Here is a 19,399-nt window from a genome sequence, read left to right on the forward strand (position 1 = left end):
AATGTCGTTGTCGTTGTTATAGACATGACTATCGTCTATCGTTGTATTGACATGACAAGCAATTGTCTTTGTACATGTATCCGGAACGCTTGGTTATTTAACATCATTTATCGGCTTCACGAGACGCTTAGTTATTTAACATCATTTATCGGCTTCACGAGACCATGATTTAGGTATTCAGATTTTGTTTTTGACATTGTTCAGCAATAATTAATCCTTATTATTAATTACTAGTATTAGTATTCACGCGTGAGTTAGTATGATCGCTTTCTTATTTGGACATTTTGTCCTTCTTCCTTCTACTTGTGTCAAATGATTTCATGTCCAATCAAGAGAATCTTTAGTGCACAGTCCAGTGTTATCAAAATTTGAGTTTGGAGATTCACTGTAGCCTGTAGGCCAAGTTCAGTTACTAATACTTTTCAGCTGAAATGGAAGCCGGAAGTTCAGCGTTCAGCAAGGCATTAACTCGCCACGTTGTATAACTTTAGCAGGTAAGCGATTACTTCACCAGGTAAGCCCTGTTCCGCTCACCAGTATGGATGGATGAGGTTAATAAACACTACACGCTAAGTTTTAATCGCCCGATATGTCTACCACGAACACGCACACATACCATTTCCTTGCCCTACAGACTACAGTGAATTATTTCGAAAGGCACTGTTGCCGGTAGGCCCAGCTCAATTATTAACGCTTTTCGCCTAAAATGCAAGCCGGAAGTTTTGCGTTCGGCGTGGCATTAACATTAACTCGTCACGTTGTATAACGTCTGCAGGAAAAGCCGATTACTTTACGAGATAGGCCCTGTTCCGCTCACTGGTATGGATGGATGATGTTGTCCGACACACGTATAGAAGTACGCTGAATTTCAGTCGCCTGAGGTGTCTACTTCGAACACGCGTACATATTAAGCACTTCCGCTTGCAACAGCTATTTAAATACTTGTACGGCTCTTTCGTGTTCTCAGTTGTGCATTGCGTTGGAGGAAACTACCCAATATTTTGTACGGTATCCACTAACATTGATATCTTATACAGTACTCTAATATTCTCGGATCAGCAACAACAATGAAAGTTGGGGTTCTTTTCTTGATCGTCCTGGTGTTCACGGTTAATACTGCCCACTGTACGCGGCGTGGGGATCCAATAGGACTCAGGAGCGCCCCAAACGTTGACAAAATCCTGATACCTAAAGCTAATGCAACGTCAGCTGGGAGTGGAAACGCAACAGTTGCCGGCGATCATCCTGGAGCAAGCCAAAAAGATGATGCTAAACCGCAGCGCGTTGCACAGTTCTGATGCGTTAAATGGTTCACCAGTAATAAAACATATTTGTAATACAGTTTACTTGCCAGCGTTTTTTATGCTGCATAGCACGAGCAAAGTCAGCGCACCATAGTTTTTTTCACGTGGGACAGTTTGGTCTTTATGCAATGGGATTATGGGTCATATGATAGCGTTTTGGCACAAAACTGAAGAGCCAATTAAAGAGCTACAGAAACCGTGTCTAGTAATAACTGAAGTTAATTCCAAGCAGAGAAGGTAGCGGGGAAATTCTAGGGAATTTTTAACCTTGTGTTACTTTGATTATCCGCAAAGGCGCCCTTTGTAATTGTCCAACATATCTGGGCGATTAATGAACGAGCAGGACACTTCCCATACACTTTTTAACGCGTCGGAAAACGCTAATTCAGATGCACACTGCCACACTCTCAGCGTTACTTTATTGGTTTATTAAAAAAAATTAGCAATTGTCAAACAAAAAAAATCATGCGCTACATCGTTTCATCACATAATACACTTTATCCACTTTCTTACCGATACAAAACTTTTCCTGAACACAATCGGCACTTTCAGCTATTTATTAGCAAATCTCACCGATTTCAACCCCATTCAGACTAATTAATGCAAGCAGAACCGTTGTTGCATTTAGCCAAAAATGCTTTAGATGAGAAAAGCAATTCGCACGATGACGTACGTTATAAGTAAGCACAAGCACAAGCTTGATACGCATGACCCGTCCATGGTTTTGGAAGAAAAGCGTGTACATATTACCAAAGTATTTACGGTCAACAAAATGTGAGAGAGAAATAATTTTTATATTTCAAATAAGCCGGGTGAAGAGCACAACGCTTTATCCTACAACATCCATTTCGTGGGCCTCGTTCTTTTGTGCTGCTTGTACAGTTATTTGACGAGAGAAGACACGCCGGCAGCGGCTCCAGAGAGGGCATGCTCGCTGTCGGCAGAGGGAATTTATTTCCGCTTGGGTGATACATATGATCACTGGCTCACAGGCAATTGGAACCAAATACAAGCACTCAGCGATTAACGTCAGTGTATCCGAATAATATTCGGGATGCATGATTACGATTATGGAATACACCTTGGAAAACGCCCAACAGACGCTCTCCAGAATGGACTCTAGTGTATAGAACAGAAACTTTCCTTTCTTCCGGGTGACCACTGATCCATCCGCTCTCCTCCTAATCGGTCGCTTATGCGTCCAGCGCCAATATAATACAAAGCCAAAAGCGGCGTTGTTAAAAATATATGGTATCAAATGTGCGATATAAGTAATCGATTTGTAATATATATCCTTTTCAGCGTAATATGTGCAGATCGTAGAGCCGGCTGGCAGACTGGATGCTGTCCGGACGGTCTGTGGGACTCCGTAAGCATGGACAAAGACAAATAACAACCCAACAATCACCCGTGCTCTGGTCTGACTGCACAGCGTCCTATATTTGTGCGGTGTAACAATGGCAATTAGCCGATTAATGGATATGCCACAGTGGACATATAAAAGAAGGGACGGTAACACGGCCTTAGAGTACGACCAAGCCCAACAAAATTCCCATGAAAACGGCAGATCGTCCGCAATTATTGAATTGGCGATCTGAGTGACCGGAATCAGAATCATAACAAACAATACATTTGTTCCCAAGAGGCTCAGCAGGTGTATTCGGTAGGACGTAGCCGCAACATACCTATACGTTAAATAAAAAGCGGTCACATTTAATGCTGACAGTATCACAAGGATAATGATCCATAGAGAAACGAGACCGATCGCCGGTTGGGATGCCGGTGTGGTAGCGGTGTGGTTGCTGGAACTGTTGGCATCCATGGTTGATAACTTGATTGCTGGGGTACCGCACAGAATAAGATTATTAATTCCTAACAATTTCTAGCGGGAAAACAGCCAGAAAGTTCTTTCAGCCGTTGTCTGAGTTACTGCAGCTGCAATGGGGAAGATGAAAGTTATCGGAGCGATATTCGACCGGGAAGAGCGTTCAGAGAATCAACCATATTGGAAAATTTTTTACGTTCATTACACAGACCGTCTAATTTGAGTTAGGTAGCCTACGACAAACAAGGACGATGACAGGCAGCTTGAAATGCCGAGAATTCATAATCAAGTATGGATTGATGGCAAGGGGCATGTTTAGCGGAAATATCAACCCAATCTTCCTTTGTAAACATTTACTCTTTACATCCCTAGCAAGAAACGATCGCACTTTGTGAATAATTTATTGGATTGGATATCCAAGTAATCCAGCTACTACTCGGGTAGCTTTTCTTCAACCCGAAGGATTTTGACAGCGGTGTTATACAAACAATAAAGTACGATAATTACAAACTGGGGTTATTATTTCGCCACAATTACATTATTATATTCCGGTATGAAAATTATTTGGCTGCGTTTGCGTCCGCTGCGCTAATTCCATGACGATATATATAAAAACAACTATCACAAATCATGATCGTATTAAAATACGTATATCCCTAAACGGACATGCGCGTAGAAGTATCCAACGTAAACAGGAATGAAAATGAAACTTCACAGTTCTGCAATCTCATAAAATTCCACAGCGACAATCAGCAAATTAGTTAGAATGTAAATTTTCAACCCTAGTGCCAAAAGCCGGCAAACTTATTGAAAATTTCGAGAAAGCCGCAGGAGATAAATCTTTACAACTGACCAACATTTTGGACGAATAAATTTTAGCCAGAACTATTATTCGGCACACGAATATACAAATCCCAGCCAGACATTAGTGCGCCCACTACTGTAGAGTCTGGAAGAAAAGCGACAACATTTTCTGTCGCATTTCGATAAGAATGTAGCAAAACTTAAATGAATCCATCATAAGAGACATGCCCGCAGACGTCTTGGTCTTCCGCAGGTTTTGCTCCGTTTTTAACGCTTGTAGACTTTTAGTTATCAAGCATGCCCTGCATTTTGACGATTTTGACCTCCAAAACTTTTTTCTTGGCACCTTACCGTGGGAAGGAGTAGAGTTTCCAGACTGCCAGTAGGCCGGTAACATTACAAATCGCGAAACATCATTTTATCACGATAAAAAAATTTTGACTCCTATCAGGTTTTCTCTCTTGTAATATAGCATTTGTATCGACTCCATCGAGGGAGTTCCAGCAGTGGCCAGCACAACTGGAAATATCTTTCCCAACCTTTAATCTGATATGCGGACAAGCAGATATACCATGCGTGAAACCCTTATAATAATCCAGTCAGATTTTGACGTTGTATATTAAGCAAAGAAACAGTTTTTAGCAGCGGCGTATGCAAACTTTAACTTAGGATCGAATCGATACGAGTACCGCGGCTTCAGTGAGGCACTGCGGGGCACGATGGAAGGGTAAATAGATTCTTTTGTTGTACGTTTCGTATTTCTTTCCTTATTTTGTGCATTGACTAACGATTTGACCAAGAAAGCTAGTGAGAATACTGAAGAACTGGAATCAAGCGCCATCACAAGATCTCTTTTACGGGAGGACGGCCTGGGTAATCGGCATACTGATTGAACGAGAACATTGTCTAGGCATGGATAAAGCCGGTTTCAAATGAAGTTTTCTATAAACTAAATTCTTTCTAACCGCACTACATGTATATGCGCTTTATGCACATGATGATCCAGTCAGCCAATATGTGATCATATCACCACGGCCTTTGATTTGCTGCAAGCCCCGAAGTTCAACAACATAACCATGCTCGTCAAATTCTGGCAAAAGTGCAGCGGAAGCGCAGCTGAGGTGGATCCGTCCCGGCAGTCCCTGGCTGCACATTCGCGATGCCACATTGATCGTGTCTCCAAACCTGTAACGCACTGAGTTCGGTTAATGCTTGGCACTCTTTCCAAAACGGTTGCGGCTGTAAGGAGACGTACAAACAGTAACGAGGTCTTTTCATTCCGATGACTCCGGCGGCACATGGGCCTACAGCATTAGGGTTGTCAGTCAGGTCGCCACTCAGACTGGCACGTCTCTATAATGAAAAGTTACTGTGCAACCTGAATGCAGTCCCAGCATAATGCGCAACTCGTCTGGTAGACCGAGCGACGGCAGCAGCTGCCGCAGTCGCAAGGCGAAATCGGCAATTCGTCTGACATGTTCCGAGCCGATACGGTTTGGTAATCCACTGGCGACCTGCAATTCAGCCGTACTGGGTTCTTCGAAAAATTATCACTCATACTGCGGCATCCAATGTTCTAAAGCGCCATCAGCGCTACTTCTTCCGCCCGTGACCTTATGTATGTAATTTATGATGTATGAATATACCACATGTATAAATAATTCATGCTAACAGCATGTAGGTTATTACTAAAATCCGAAGCCGATGCACAATATGTAAGGTTTAAAAAGGAACAGAAAAAAATTATTAATTAAGACGAGACATTGACCTTCGTGCTTACCAGAAAAGAATCAGATACAGCTTCGACTTTGTACACGTCGCACACGGTAGATGACACGTCCATGAAATCCTCCACTACAGACATAACGGCAATTAACCGTTCTGGAGATGCACCACGCGCGAAACCGGCAAACCCATCCAGCTGGGAAAATATTATGGTCACACAGTCAAAAAGTTCGGGCGCGACGAAGCGCCCGGTCCGCAGAGTGTCCACGATTTCCCTATAATACAACATAGGTGCGTATTGCTGGTAGTGGTAGCAGACATAATTTTAATTAAGGCAGCAATATACTTTGGCAAGAACTGGCTGACCAGTTCATCACAGCGCCGCCGTGCGTCCCGCAGCGCTTTGGTCCGCAGGATCACGTCCAGCTCCAACTGATTGGAATATAAACGCAACCGCTGGTAAACTTTATCGAAAAGTTTATACTGATTCATCTCCGGCGCTAGCAGCGGCGACAGCTCGCGCAGTTGTGAGCGCAGCTGCTTGATACTCGGTCGATCCTCGGGAAGTTTGCTTAGACAGTTATGAATCACACTGGCCAGTTCGGCGATCTCCATAAAATCCACCGCAGCAATCAGCGGATTATGCAGGGTGTATTCTGTACTTACAACGGTCGCAGTGCCTAAAATTATTTTTGAGATAAAAATAAATCGGCGAAATTCAAACGTTTGCAGTTTACCGAACATGTCCTGCATTTTGCGGTATAACGATCCTGCAGTCAGAATGTCGTAGAGAATCAATCCAGCGGAGAATATATCGACAGCCTGCATGGGCGTGACGGCGCTCTCTGATTGGTCGATTTCGTGCAGTTCTGGGACCATCCAGAAGAAGGGTTCCCAGCTGCAGTACATCGGACCACGGCAGTCCGTGATGTTCTCCACGGTTTCCAGCTGACTGCAAATCCGAGCGCTGGCGACGTTCATCAGCTTCAGCGTAAAATGCTTATCAATCCAGCAGTTGAACGTACTTAACCGGCCATGATAATGCAGCCGCTAATGATGAACGAAATTTAATCCCTTTTCAAGTGAAAACCATTTTTTCTTACTAAATGAAGGAATAAGGCTTCTCGGCGCCGATCAATACCTCAAGGAAGTCCATAACGAAGGAGCTGGTGAACGTGAAATCCTTGCCGATGGCGCTGCAGCACACCTGAGGCAGGCTGCCACGTGGTGGACAGGCGAACACCACGAATACGTCACACCGGCCAGCACCGCGTCTCCCAATGCTTAGTCCATAAAATTGCCCGATATTCTGGTGTTCGATACGCCGCAGCTGCAAATGGCATCTTCTGTCATTATTCGCTGCTCTACAGTAGCAGTCTTAAAGTAAAACCGTCTTTCGAGCAAAAACCGTAAAACCGTCTTACTTTTTTAAATAGCTTGAGTAAATTGTAATTCTTGGAGATATCGTTGAAATGTAACGCGACTCCTCCGCGTGTACACGGAAAGCACACTGCTGCTTTCCCGTGTAGCGCTACGAATCGCATCGTTGCCTCCTGTCAGGGAAATGGTTCGTGATTCAACTTTGGCTGCTTACTAGTGGCTACTGCTTACTTGCTGCTTACTAGTTGCTTTACATCATTAATTTAGGACAATGCTTTGGACCGTTTCAAAGCTAGCTTTACCGCTTTAAAAGAATCCGAATCAGACTCAGTGTGCAGTTGGCCCGTAAATAGCGACGAAGCGTTGGAGCGAAAGTAGGATGTTGCTTTTACATCGTCCAGATGCAGCTGCCACCACGGATCGTGCAATAGTCTTTCGGCTTCTTTCTGCTTATTATACCTGCATTTTTTATAACTCAGTTTCAGAGTAAGTCGTCCTTTTTACTATCAGAATTATCTCCATCGCTTACCGCCAATAAAATACACCGAAGGTTCCACCAACGACCGCTATTCCCAGACAAGTAGAAACGATGATCCACAACGATTCGTTACCTAAACAAGGAGCCTTTTTTTTCAAAATCTTTATTAAGGAAATTGTGAAGTATTTAGTACGTAGCAATACATAGACTTTGATAATACAAATCATTTCAAGCGTACTCTTCAAACATTTGTTCTTCAAATATCCGCACACCGGTTCGTTTGGTGGTGGAAATGCTGTACGCGCACTGGCCCATTCCGTTAAATGCGCTACCTCGTTCAGAGTGTCCTGTACGCCCGCCTTCGTTAGCAGCGTCTGAAATTGAGCCGTTAAAATATAATCATTATGTTAACAATTTTTTGTACCAGCGTACTGTACGAATGCCCGATGACGTAAAGTAAGTAACGGCAAGATCCGTACGTCGTTGTCCCGTGCTGTCTACGTAGAGACTACCGTATTCATCAGTGTAGGTGTGATTGGGGAAGAGCCGCGCTAATGCTTTTCCATCCTGATAATCCATATCATCCGCTCGGGAAAGCGATTCATTGATGAGCTAAGAAAATATCGGATAATTATTTACAACCAGGGCGGTTACGTCATAAGCACAGCAGATACAGCAGGACCGTATTTTGTAGATATACCGTAGACAAAAAAGCGCTAAACTGGTTGCGTTTATACTGTATCATGCCTTTTCCACAACGTGAATACACGTAAACTCTTCATAGCGCCGCATTAAGAGATTTTCTTACCGACGTGGTAGCCACAACTGCCCAGTAGCTGCTAACAAGGTTCGGAAAGTTCTGTGAAACCAGACAAACACCTACTTAAAGATGTCATGGTTTTACCGCATTTTGTTACTGCCAGTGAATGTTATATGACGCTTTTGAACTTTTAGTGAACAATAACCTGATCTGAGATATTGTAGGTAAGATTATAATCCCGTGCGGAGCGGCGAATAAGCTCCGTACCCAGCTGCAGGTTGGGTGGTACGTCGATGTATTTTGGCTGGACGAGCAGCAGCGATTGGTACGCCCGAAAGACGATCTACGTACAATCCTGCACATACACGATCACGGCAAATACTCATGCCTTTTGTTAAGGTGGTCATACCTGGTCATTTTCGTCGTTGTGCTGCCAGTTGAAATCACCCAGGACCGGTTTATTATGCATGGTTTCCAGAGCCATGTACACCTAATGCGTGTCACATATTTAACCACTAAGCTAAATACTGGATAATCACACTCGCAAACTGGTCTTTCAACTATTCAACGGTTCTTTATTGCTTACGTATTCCCCATCGGTCATGCCCATTCTCTCTGCTGTAATCTGAAAAAGGTAAACTGATTGTACCAGAAAAACCGAGATCTAACTGTTAGTAAAAACGGGTTTTCTAATTGGATTACCAGAAGTTCCCGTAGAAAGAAGGCGTGGCCGAAGAATATAACAACTACATTACAAGCAAAATATATTGTCACCAGAACTTGCTTATCGAATAGCTAACGGTAAAGAATGAGATCAGTAACCCCATATAGGTAGCGTAGGTAATTTACGTACGCAATTTAAAACACAACTTGCATCAGCTGCAGTGCATCTCTTGTGAGCTAATCTGGGTTTATCTGTATCTGGTTTTAACAAGCAGTATCGTGAATGAGTCTTCCAGTTTATACTCAGCCATCAACAACAGTGTCAGGGCATGACGGCAGTTTTGGCGCTTGCCAGTTGCATGGGATGAGTTTTTTTAGATGAGCTGAACTGTTGAGATGAGTTAAACAGTCAGGCCTTAAATTAATCAAGACTCTGCCGCATTTGCACAGTCCGTCAAGGCTGCTGTCGAAATCTCTTCAGGTATGCCAGGTATGATTTTTCCATATTTGCAGCATACGCACAGTTCTCCAAGGTGGCTGCTGAGGTGACTGTAAAATGTAGATTTGCCGGTTTTGATTTTCCCATATTCGCAGCATTCGTAGCGTTCGCCAAGGGTGCTTTGAAAGTCAACCAAAGTAAGCATATCCAAAGACATGCAAGGTCTGATTTTCCCATATTCGCAGCATTCGCAGCGTTCGCCAAGGGTGCTTTGAAAGTCAACCAAAGTAAGCATATCCAAAGATATGCGAAGTCTGATTTTCCCATATTCGCAGCACTCGCAGCGTTCGCCAAAGGTGCTTTGAAAGTCAACCAAAGTAAGCCTAGCTGAAGACATACCGGTTCTGATTTTCCCATATTCGCAGCATTCGCAGCGTTCGCCAAGGGTACTTTGAAAGTCAACCAAAGTAAGCCTAGCTGAAGACATATCGGTTCTGATTTTCCATATTCGCAGCATTCGCAGCGTTCGCCAAGGGTGCTTTGAAAGTCAACCAAAGTAAGCCTAGCTGAAGACATGCAAGGTCTGGTTTTCCCATATTCGCAGCATTCGCAGCGTTCGCCAAGGGTGCTTTGAAAGTCAACCAAAGTAACCATATCCAAAGACATTCAAGGTCTGATTTTCCCATATTCGCAGAATTCGCAGCGTTCGCCAAGGGTACTTTGAAAGTCAACCAAAGTAAGCATATCCAAAGACATGCAAGGCCTGATTTTCCCATATTCGCAGCATTCGCAGCGTTCGCCAAGGGTGCTTTGAAAGTCAACCAAAGTAAGCCCAGCTGAAGACATACCGGTTCTGGTTTTCCTATATTCGCAGCATTCGCAGCGTTCGCCAAGGGTGCTTTGAAAGTCAACCAAAGTAAGCATATCCAAAGACATGCAAGGCCTGATTTTCCCATATTCGCAGCATTCGCAGCGTTCGCCAAGGGTGCTTTGAGAGTCAACCAAAGTAGGCATATCCAAAGACATGCCGGTTATGATTTTTCCATATTCGCAGCGTTCGCCAAGGGTACTTCAAAAGGCAGCTTAAGTAAGTTTAATCAAAGACATGGCGGTTCTGATTTTCCCATATTCGTAGCATTTGCAGCGTTCGCCAAGGGCACTTTAAAGCGCAGCCTAATTAAGTTTAACTAAAGGCTTGCCGGTTCTGATTTTCCCATATGCGCAGCATTCGCAGCGTTCTCCAAGAGAAATTTAAAGCGCAGACTAAGTACTTAAGCATTACCAAAGACTTGGCGGGTCTGATGTTCCCATATTTGCAGCATTTCGCAGCGTTTGCTAAGGGTGATGTTAAGGTCAGTCTATGTAGCCTAACCGTAGGCAGGCCGGGTCTGATTTTCGCATTCTCGAAGCATTCGAACATTTTGCCAAGGGTTCGACTGCGGTCAGTCTAAATATCTGATTTGGTTCGGCGTATTCTCGGCATTTGCCGTGGCACTGTACTCAGTGTACTGTTTACCATTGGTTTTGTCTATGTACAGTACGTAAGTATTGTACATAGACTGTACTGTACTGCCTTTTTTGGTAATTCAGTTTTGAGTAAGTTCAACGCGTTTACGTGCCCAGACTGTGACAGTAAGCATACCCAATGTCATGTCGGGTTTAATTTTCCCATATTTAACGGCATGCCAGGTTGAGTAGGTAGATTTCCGCAGCAATCGCAGTGTTCGAATAGGAAACCTTAAAAGTGTCTGAGTAAGCACACAACGGTATCCCGGGTTTAAGTTTCCCATATTTGCAACTTTCGCAGCAATCGCCAAGGGTACTACAAAGGTCAGTCTAAGTAAGCACACCCAATGGCTTGCTTTGTTTGATTTCTTTATTTTCGCAGAATTCGCACGACTCCTAAAATTCGCGAATGGTACTTTAAATTTCTGTCTTGAAAACATAAACAGCGGCATGCCCGGTTTAAAGTTCCCATATTCGCAAAATTCGGAGCATTCGCAGCAATTGCCAAGGGTACTTTTAAGGTCACTTCTAAAGGTGCTCCATCGTAGTTTTGATCTACGCAGATTTCGCATATTTCGCACAATTGCTTACATCAGCTGTTGTACATATTTTCTTTCTAAATCGATTAATTACGAAACCGGTTCTCTGTTTCATTAAATTGGTTCTACTTTCGATTTGTTTCTACACGCCAAGGGTGCTTACATCAGCTGTTGTACAAAAATACTTTCTTTCTGAATCCGTTAATTAGATAATCGGTTCTACATTCGATTAAATAGGTTCTGCATTTGATTTGCTTCTACACGGTAAGGGTTACTTCTGGGCGTAGCTTGCGTACGGCTCGCAACCGCCACGGGCGCCATCCTGGTGAAACGTCAACGTTTTTTTTAGTTTTTAGCTACGATTTAAATAACTATTTATCCAATCTGATTGGTTCCTCGAGTAGGCGGCGACTTTTTCTTCACTTTTAGTATCTGCTTCGATACATACGGGATCAGCCTCGCTGGCTACTATATACCTACTTTGTGTATGTATACAGTACGATGATTTTTATTCAGTTACATTTGGGTAAGGTATGCATAACAGTACATTAATAATCAATAACAGAACCATTACTCCCGTTTAGCTAGCTTAAAAGCAAAAAGCACATCCTCGTTGTCAACCATTTCGGTAAATGTTCCAAGAACAGAGACAGCGTTCCCCGTTGTATCTCAATACTGATTTTCTGGCGCAAGAACTCTCCTGACCGAGGATTACCAGTACAATCGCTGATCTTTCGCGATAGCTCCTTCAAGAACTTCTTTGTGAGTGGTCCAATGTGCCCGTGGTTTCGAACGCGATCGGCTGTACTACATATCGGTCTGTAAGTCCATCGTACTTTCCTAGCTTATACAGTTCTGTATTTACAGTGCTGTACGTACTGTATACAGTACTGTAATGTTATCGTATCCTGGATACCTTGTAACCTTAACATGAACTTGGCGAATCCTGCGAATACGCGCGAATACTGGGATTGTAGTGTGGGCTGAGGACACTTTTCGAAGTGATAATAACGTACGTACTACAACTACCAAGTACTGCAACAAATAATACTGTAAGAACGGAATACCGAAATGTAAATACAAAAGTTTATGAGCATTAATTTTTTAAATATTCTAAGTAGAATATTGCAACCAGAAAAACCAGAAAAACATACAATTAAATTAAATAGCTGTATTCTAATAAGCGTAACCCAAGCCCCATTGAATGACTGTGTACTACGATCAGTAGACGTACAATAGCGCGCGGTGGTCGTATGAATGAATTATTGGTAAATAACAATTAGTAATAAAGCTGATTTGTACGACCAAAAAGAAAATGAACGGTATAAATTAATCACTAAATTTAATCACGAGCAACCACCAAACGCTCAAGTTCGTACGTAACCAACAGTGCTGGGTTTGCTCATCATTACATATTACCATAACGTGTCAAGCCGACTGCAAAACAGATGTATAATATTTGCACTAATTACATGTATATCCCACCTCGTTTACCCACATTCGCAGCGTTCGCAGTGTTCGCCAAGGGCACAACAGGGATCAACTGCATTGCATCACTAATTCAAAGTAATTAATATTATTTCATTAAAATATTAATCCATTCGACCAAGTAATCAGAGCAGTACATCCGTTTTTTGTCCTAAAGGTGGCAGTGACGTTGGCTGCGCAAAAATGCGTACGCTTGGGCTTAGGGGTTACCGATCTCATATGGAGCCTAGCTAACTTCTAATCGAATTTCTAACTTGCTAACCACGCACCTCGACTAACTACAGCAACGTCCTTTAATACCGACTCAAAGGCCCCGTAAGCTACACCGGAACCGCCGCCTTTTGTTTTTATCCGCTGCACAATATAGCGGATACTCGACTGTTTCCCTAGCTCCTTCAGCAGCACCGCTGCGATCGACATGAAGACGCTGGGATCTCCCGGGTCAATAATCACGTACACCGTGGTCCAGCGATACTTCGTTAGTATCTCGATGTACAGGCGCGCACACTGGGTAGTGGAGAAATCGTTGACGGCGATCCATGCGGGATTCATCACGCGGTCAGTGATCTGCGGGGTGACCGATAGCCTGCAAGATATACTCTAGCTTCTGATTCTAGCAATTGAGATGATCATAGGGAGTATGGTACAAGTACGTTGAAATCCATAGGGTGTTCCACTGCCTCATAAAATGTGGGATTTCTACGGCTTCCACCACGCCTAAAATAATTATCACACTTTACTATATGTAGAATAGACACGTCGGATTCCGCTTTTCGGGTCGCGATGCGCAACCTTAAAAATAAATCCATAAACACTGTGCGGCAGTAGTAAGACAAGAACGCCTTTTTATAGTAAATCAGTTCTTATTAGTCAACCCTATCAACCCAGTCAATCGGTGTTTTAGTATCTTCGGCCATTGAATTTCCGTTTTCGGTTCTGGGACCGCCGAGCGACTTCACAGCTGCCGCATTATTAAAACCAGCTCACGTGACACTTTTGTGCATAAAGATCGCCTAGACTTGTGAGTATTCCCGCGTATTCTGCACGATCAGCGCCTATTGATTCGGCAAGCAGTATTAATCCCGTCTTATTTCTCCCCAGTTGCGTAATCGGTTATAACCACAAGGCCACATTAAGCGCGAAAACAGTGGTCACGTGCGCGGCTACACCTAAAGACGTAAAGGCGACCGGGATCCTTAGCACATGCAAGGCAAATTCAACGGCCCAGTAATAAAAAAAAAACAAGCTGTAGCGCATTAGAAGGCGGGGAGTACTGCTGTATCAGCTTGCCGGTAATTTCTGACAGCGAAATATACAAATTTACGTGTTACACGAAACTCCTTAATACGGCCCGTAACGCCGCACTGCTTAAGCATGTAACACGCATGTGGCTGGCTGGTGGCTTGGTGCAGCCTAATGATTTACTGCTTAAACAAGAATAACATTACTAGTAACTTTGTGCTTAAATAAGAATAATAGTAACTGCGTGGCGGACGATGGCTAGAAAAACGGTCGGTGCAGCAATGGACAGTCTAACTGGAGAGCGCATTTAGGCAGTTCGATAAACTTAGGCAGTTCGTAGTGAAGTGGCCATCGTTTTAAGCGCAAACTTCTCGCTAGCTGTACCCTTAGTAAGTTACCGGACAAGCTTGTACTTTCTGCCCAGTCTGCAGGACGCAAAGCAGTACTAAGCATTACCGGAAATGATGTAAATCGTGATGTCCCCTTCCTTCCTCTTGGTGTAGTGCCATTCTGCTGCTAATTGTACAGCGGTATCGGCTAATTCGGGTGGTGGGTAGCCAGGACGCAGTGGCGCATACAAAAAATCCAGCGTACAGTGCAGGGTACCGGCGTATTTCTGCTGGACATATTCTATGCCAATGGACATCGCGGGACCGATAAACGGTAGTGTTCCGTATGTCGTCGCCGGTGCTATGCGTCCAATGAACACAAAACTGATGTTCAGGATGGCGATGACCGGACCAGCATAGGATATCAGGAAGCAGCACACGCAGATAAGATGGACCATTATAATATTATCCAGTTTGCCATGGGTCTCGTTGTTGTACCGTGTTGGTGAAAAATATGTATCGCTCAGATAATCGACGCACCAGTCACACCTTTCCCCATTATTGCGTAGAATATTGTTCATTTAACGCATGCGCTTTTTACCTCGTTAAGAAGTGCTAATACGACGAAGATCTTGTTAATCCAGGTAATCCAGAAAATTAATCTCCTGCGGAGTGCCGTCGGTAATAAAAACATGACGTTGGAGATGTGTTCTTTCTACTGCGGAGCTGTCAGAAGCAGATAAAGCCTCTATTTCCGGCTCATTTATCCGATGTCATGGTCAGGTCATTCTGATTATCGCAAAACGGAGTGAATTCACCATCATCGCGTGAATAGAACCATAGTTGACATCAGGAAGGCAAGCGTTATTTGCGGGGCGCATCCGTCGTCCGCCTTTGCATGATGCGATTATACGCGCACCGCAAATTAACTCTACAGACACGAGCATTTTGCCACCGCACAACGCATAGCGTATAAAGATGCGCATCAATCGAATATCACCTTTACTTTGATTATCTAACGCACAGTGACCTTTAAAGCATCCTGCAGGGTGTTTTTCCACATACCATGTGAAAATGAGAGTACCATATTCATGGGTAAAAGGCAGCAGGACGCATTTTATGCGGTATTGTCGACGTAAGATAGGCTACACTTATACTGATTAAATTAGGGATCACGTTAATTTCACGCAGTGTAAAAATATTCAAAATGATTAGAGTCATTTGGCATCTTAGGGCGTGCGTTTAACGTACTCAAAACAAGTGCGTCCTTGCCGTATGATATACGGTACCCTGAACATTTCCTGTCCGTTTTTATCAAGTAGAAATGTACCCAGCTCGAGGACAGCCAAACACTCATAGAACAGCAACGAGCCGGCATTTAAGATCTTCCTTTTAGCCAGTTTAAATGTTCTCCTACGCACTGATGTGTATAATTTGCGCTTTCTTGTATGCTCTGTTCAGAGGTACACCCCAGTCAGGCGACATCCTTGAACCATTGGTAACCGACTGAATCTGTACATGTTTATTTGGCTCAACCATGCAACTCGAACATCTGTACAATGTTGCTATTTGTCGCTATTCTATTACGACTAAATGCCCTCGCTAATGTAAGACGCCAGAACACACGATACGATAATTGGTGAGTATTAAAACATGCTCACAATATACATCCGTCTTTTTCAGTTAAAAACCGTAAACATTGACTTTTCTGCATTAAAAGCCAGCATACATTCTTCGCCATTTAAGGATAACTATGTTCCCAGTTTAATCACATTTTTGATTGTGCATGACATGCTTTTGTTTGTAGAAGACCCCGTGAACGGCGAGGTAGTTTTCGCGGTAGCAGATCTCCACCCCCTTGATATCCCACATGTTCACCACGTCCGTGCGATTCACCGCCGGGATGCCCATGGCTCGCCGGTAATCCCCGGTGATCACCGCATCCCCAATGTCCGAATTGCCCACCACAGAACCCGCCGCCTTGATGACCTTTTTCAGCGTCCGTTTTGGCATGAGCCAAAAGTGTCCCAGCGCGAACTGACCTTTCCCCATCTCAGCGTACCCGTGCAGAGAGCCATACAAATCTTTCACCTGTAATGCAGGAATTAAGCCATAGTCCATGGAATTCTTACTCTACAGTCTACAGCTGTCACGGCGCAATTCGAGGATCGACATTTAGAAAAGCTGTTTTCCAGAATCGTAATTCCTTCTGTATAAAAAAAATGAAATACTTTCTTGTGCAACTGGCAATAGGACGCGGCCAAAACCCGAATGCGCGTTTTGTTAACGTCGGTTTCTGGTAGAAATTAACTACTGGTAGAAAGGCCAATGCAAAGCCAGAAGTAACGGGAAAAACTAGTACTGCACTGTTGCACTATGTGTAGCCATTTAATTTTGTTTGGCCACGCCCTTTTAACCATTGCACATGCATCAAAATGTTTTTAAGCATATAGTGCGGATTTTCTCTATATTTCTGCAGAAAATGAGATTTTTTAAAATTGTCCAATTTTTATGAAACTGATTATTTTATAATTTTTTTATTTATTTTTAAATTTTTTTTACCGGGAACTTGTGTAGCCGTATATTTGTATTACGAGTATAAACCAAGAGAATAGTTTATAATCGAGAATTTTCTACTGACCTCCTCGTCCTGGTTATCCGCGTACCGTCCCATAATCCAATCCGTGGTATCGTTCAGTCCCTTGAGAACTTCCGCTAACTTGGGCGCATTGAGCCATATATCAGCCGTGACCTTTCCGTAATATCGCGCTGATGGTTGTTTGGTCAACGCCCAGTTGAGCGTATTCAACGTCAGCGTCATATCGGTGTCGAATTCATCCGGAAGATAGTTGAAGATATAAGCGTCCTGATGGTAGGCGCTCTCTTCTTCGATGGCTTTCTTCACGTCTTCATCCTGCTCCCCAAGGGCGGTGAAGGGGAACAAAACGCGTATGTTATATTTGGCGGCCTCAGCGGCCCAGGTATTGCGGACGGCGTCCCGCTCCACGACATCGTAGAGGTAGGGTGAGATCACCAGCAAGAGGACCGAGGGGTAGATGGGCGTGGCGGTGGTGGCATTTTTGTTGTCACTGCCGTCTGAAGTTGAAATATTTTACTGTACAACGGAAATAGAAAATACAGAGAATCTTGTCTAAAAGCGGTATAAAGCAGCTTACTATAGTTTTATTTAAAAAGATAAGGTTAGCAAAAATATAAATAACAAACAGATTAATAATAACTCAAGTAATAAAAATTTAAATATGAATAAATAAATTTTTTGATGAAATAGTCTTGTCGATCATATCGCTGGTGCCTCGGCGAGCCTAATTTGTCGTATTCTGTAACGCCACGGATTTCACATGCAGGATCATTAAGGCCATAAGAAAATCGGTTTACGCAATGGGAATTCAATTTAGCACCGTAGGCAAGTTAAAATTAATATGATTTTTAATAATGATGCAAGCCGGAAGTTTAATGTATTTTTATCGTGATGGTTTCGTAAGGCGCCATAATTTCTCACGGTACATCATAATAATTCGAACGAACAGTACAGGCCGCCGTTCGAGCAGCTGAATTACGCGTTGAACCGCTGACGCTTACCGGTATCGATGGCTGATGTCGCCTGATACCAGCACGCGATCCAAATGAGAATCGGCCAGCGTAGCATGAAATTATTCGGGGGCTAACGTCCGATCCGCAACGTAAAACCTGTCCTACGCCGGCACAAACCGATATGATGCGAACTCTTCTTGGCGCTCAAGTACATTCAAAGTGCTTGCTGGTAAGGAAAACGACAGAAGTCTGCAAAATTGTGTATGTATGTATTTGTCTATCGTGTGTTGTCAGTTTTGAGAAGGAAAATATTACAGAAATCCGCTGCTTAAGTTCTTACGTGAATAATTATTTGATACGCAACTATTATAGCACAGAAATTTTGTGTTCTAAAACTCCGCATAGAAAAACTTTAAAAATCCCAACATATAATTTTTTTATTTACGGCAAGTAAGCTTAATTCTTGAGCCCGTAAAACTTTTAAATACTGCTCAGAAATAAAATAATTAAGCACGGTACTTACAATAACAGGCTATTCCCAAAAAGCATCCAAGCATGCAACAATTTGCAAATAATTTTCACACTAAAACTAGTGGCATTCCACAGCGTTCCCATCAAAACAACTACTGCTTGAATCAAGTTTTTTTAAGCCACAATTTTCCGAAGCCTTCACATTTTACGGCATTTGACACAAAAAAAATTGTTCATAGAACTGCAGCATGCACGCATTCCGCTACAGTCAGCGTCTTGTTATCTTACTAGCCGTATGCCTGCCGACACAAATATAGCCAAGCAAGACAAGTAGCTCTATGATCGCCTGCAGGTGATTTAAGGTGATCTCACCGCTTTGCAGCGAAATCACCCGGTGCCTTTACCATAACGGCTGACGGCCGGTAAACTTATTCAACCACAGTTTTTACATTTTCAACAAATGTATGGCATGATGGTTGTGCTGGCAATAAAGCGAAAAATTGTATTTTCCACATCACCGGAGTTATCGGTCGCTTCACTTACGCTTGCGCGCAAGTATATGTACTCGTACGTCTCTTGCCCGTAGTGCACTGAATGCCGGTCTTTCTGTTATCAGCAGACAAGCGAAATAAGCGGCCATTTGTTGTTTCCAGCAGAATCACATATTACACAGATACACAGCGCTGCACTAACTCTGCAACGAACAGTGCTTCTAAACAAGCTATTGCTTCTACTCTGTAGAGGTAAATAAAGGGAAGTGACCCGATACATGGTACCAATTTGCAGTGTACATGCATGGAAACGTACGCCTCCGCACTGTCTCAAGCATGCTTTTGCATAAAAGCTTTACCGGAAACGCCCACCCGAATAACAAAAATTGCAGCCGCTCACACT

The 19,399-nt window shown here is 43.3% G+C and overlaps 3 protein-coding genes across 3 annotated transcripts; all 3 read right to left on the bottom strand.

Moving 5' to 3' along the window:
• Window positions 1-4,919: 4,919 nt before the first annotated feature.
• On the bottom strand, window positions 4,920-6,639 carry LOC129582935 (atrial natriuretic peptide receptor 1-like). The gene is made up of 6 exons (XM_055474566.1): window positions 6,396-6,639; window positions 6,005-6,314; window positions 5,714-5,933; window positions 5,312-5,447; window positions 5,189-5,237; window positions 4,920-5,118 (listed from the first exon to the last, which is right to left on the bottom strand). The coding sequence occupies exons 1-6, from the start codon at window positions 6,637-6,639 to the stop codon at window positions 4,920-4,922; spliced, it is 1,158 nt and encodes a 385-aa protein (XP_055330541.1).
• Window positions 6,640-6,760: 121 nt separating this feature from the next.
• Window positions 6,761-14,940, bottom strand: LOC129582937 (receptor-type guanylate cyclase gcy-7-like). The gene is made up of 13 exons (XM_055474567.1): window positions 14,610-14,940; window positions 13,565-13,628; window positions 13,181-13,497; window positions 8,979-9,022; window positions 8,863-8,901; window positions 8,686-8,766; window positions 8,482-8,619; window positions 8,325-8,375; window positions 7,949-8,128; window positions 7,755-7,890; window positions 7,568-7,649; window positions 7,341-7,497; window positions 6,761-6,988 (listed from the first exon to the last, which is right to left on the bottom strand). The coding sequence occupies exons 1-13, from the start codon at window positions 14,938-14,940 to the stop codon at window positions 6,761-6,763; spliced, it is 1,848 nt and encodes a 615-aa protein (XP_055330542.1).
• Window positions 14,941-15,989: 1,049 nt separating this feature from the next.
• On the bottom strand, window positions 15,990-18,797 carry LOC129583064 (uncharacterized). Its single transcript, XM_055474762.1, has 4 exons — window positions 18,558-18,797; window positions 18,083-18,283; window positions 17,124-17,578; window positions 15,990-16,573 (listed from the first exon to the last, which is right to left on the bottom strand). The coding sequence occupies exons 2-4, from the start codon at window positions 18,147-18,149 to the stop codon at window positions 16,247-16,249; spliced, it is 849 nt and encodes a 282-aa protein (XP_055330737.1). The 5' UTR covers window positions 18,150-18,283; window positions 18,558-18,797; the 3' UTR covers window positions 15,990-16,246.
• Between the last annotated feature and the right edge of the window lie 602 nt (window positions 18,798-19,399).

Source organism: Paramacrobiotus metropolitanus, unplaced genomic scaffold (assembly GCF_019649055.1).
Source record: "Paramacrobiotus metropolitanus isolate TYO unplaced genomic scaffold, Prichtersi_v1.0 Parri_scaffold0000009, whole genome shotgun sequence".
Classification (NCBI taxonomy): domain Eukaryota; kingdom Metazoa; phylum Tardigrada; class Eutardigrada; order Parachela; family Macrobiotidae; genus Paramacrobiotus; species Paramacrobiotus metropolitanus.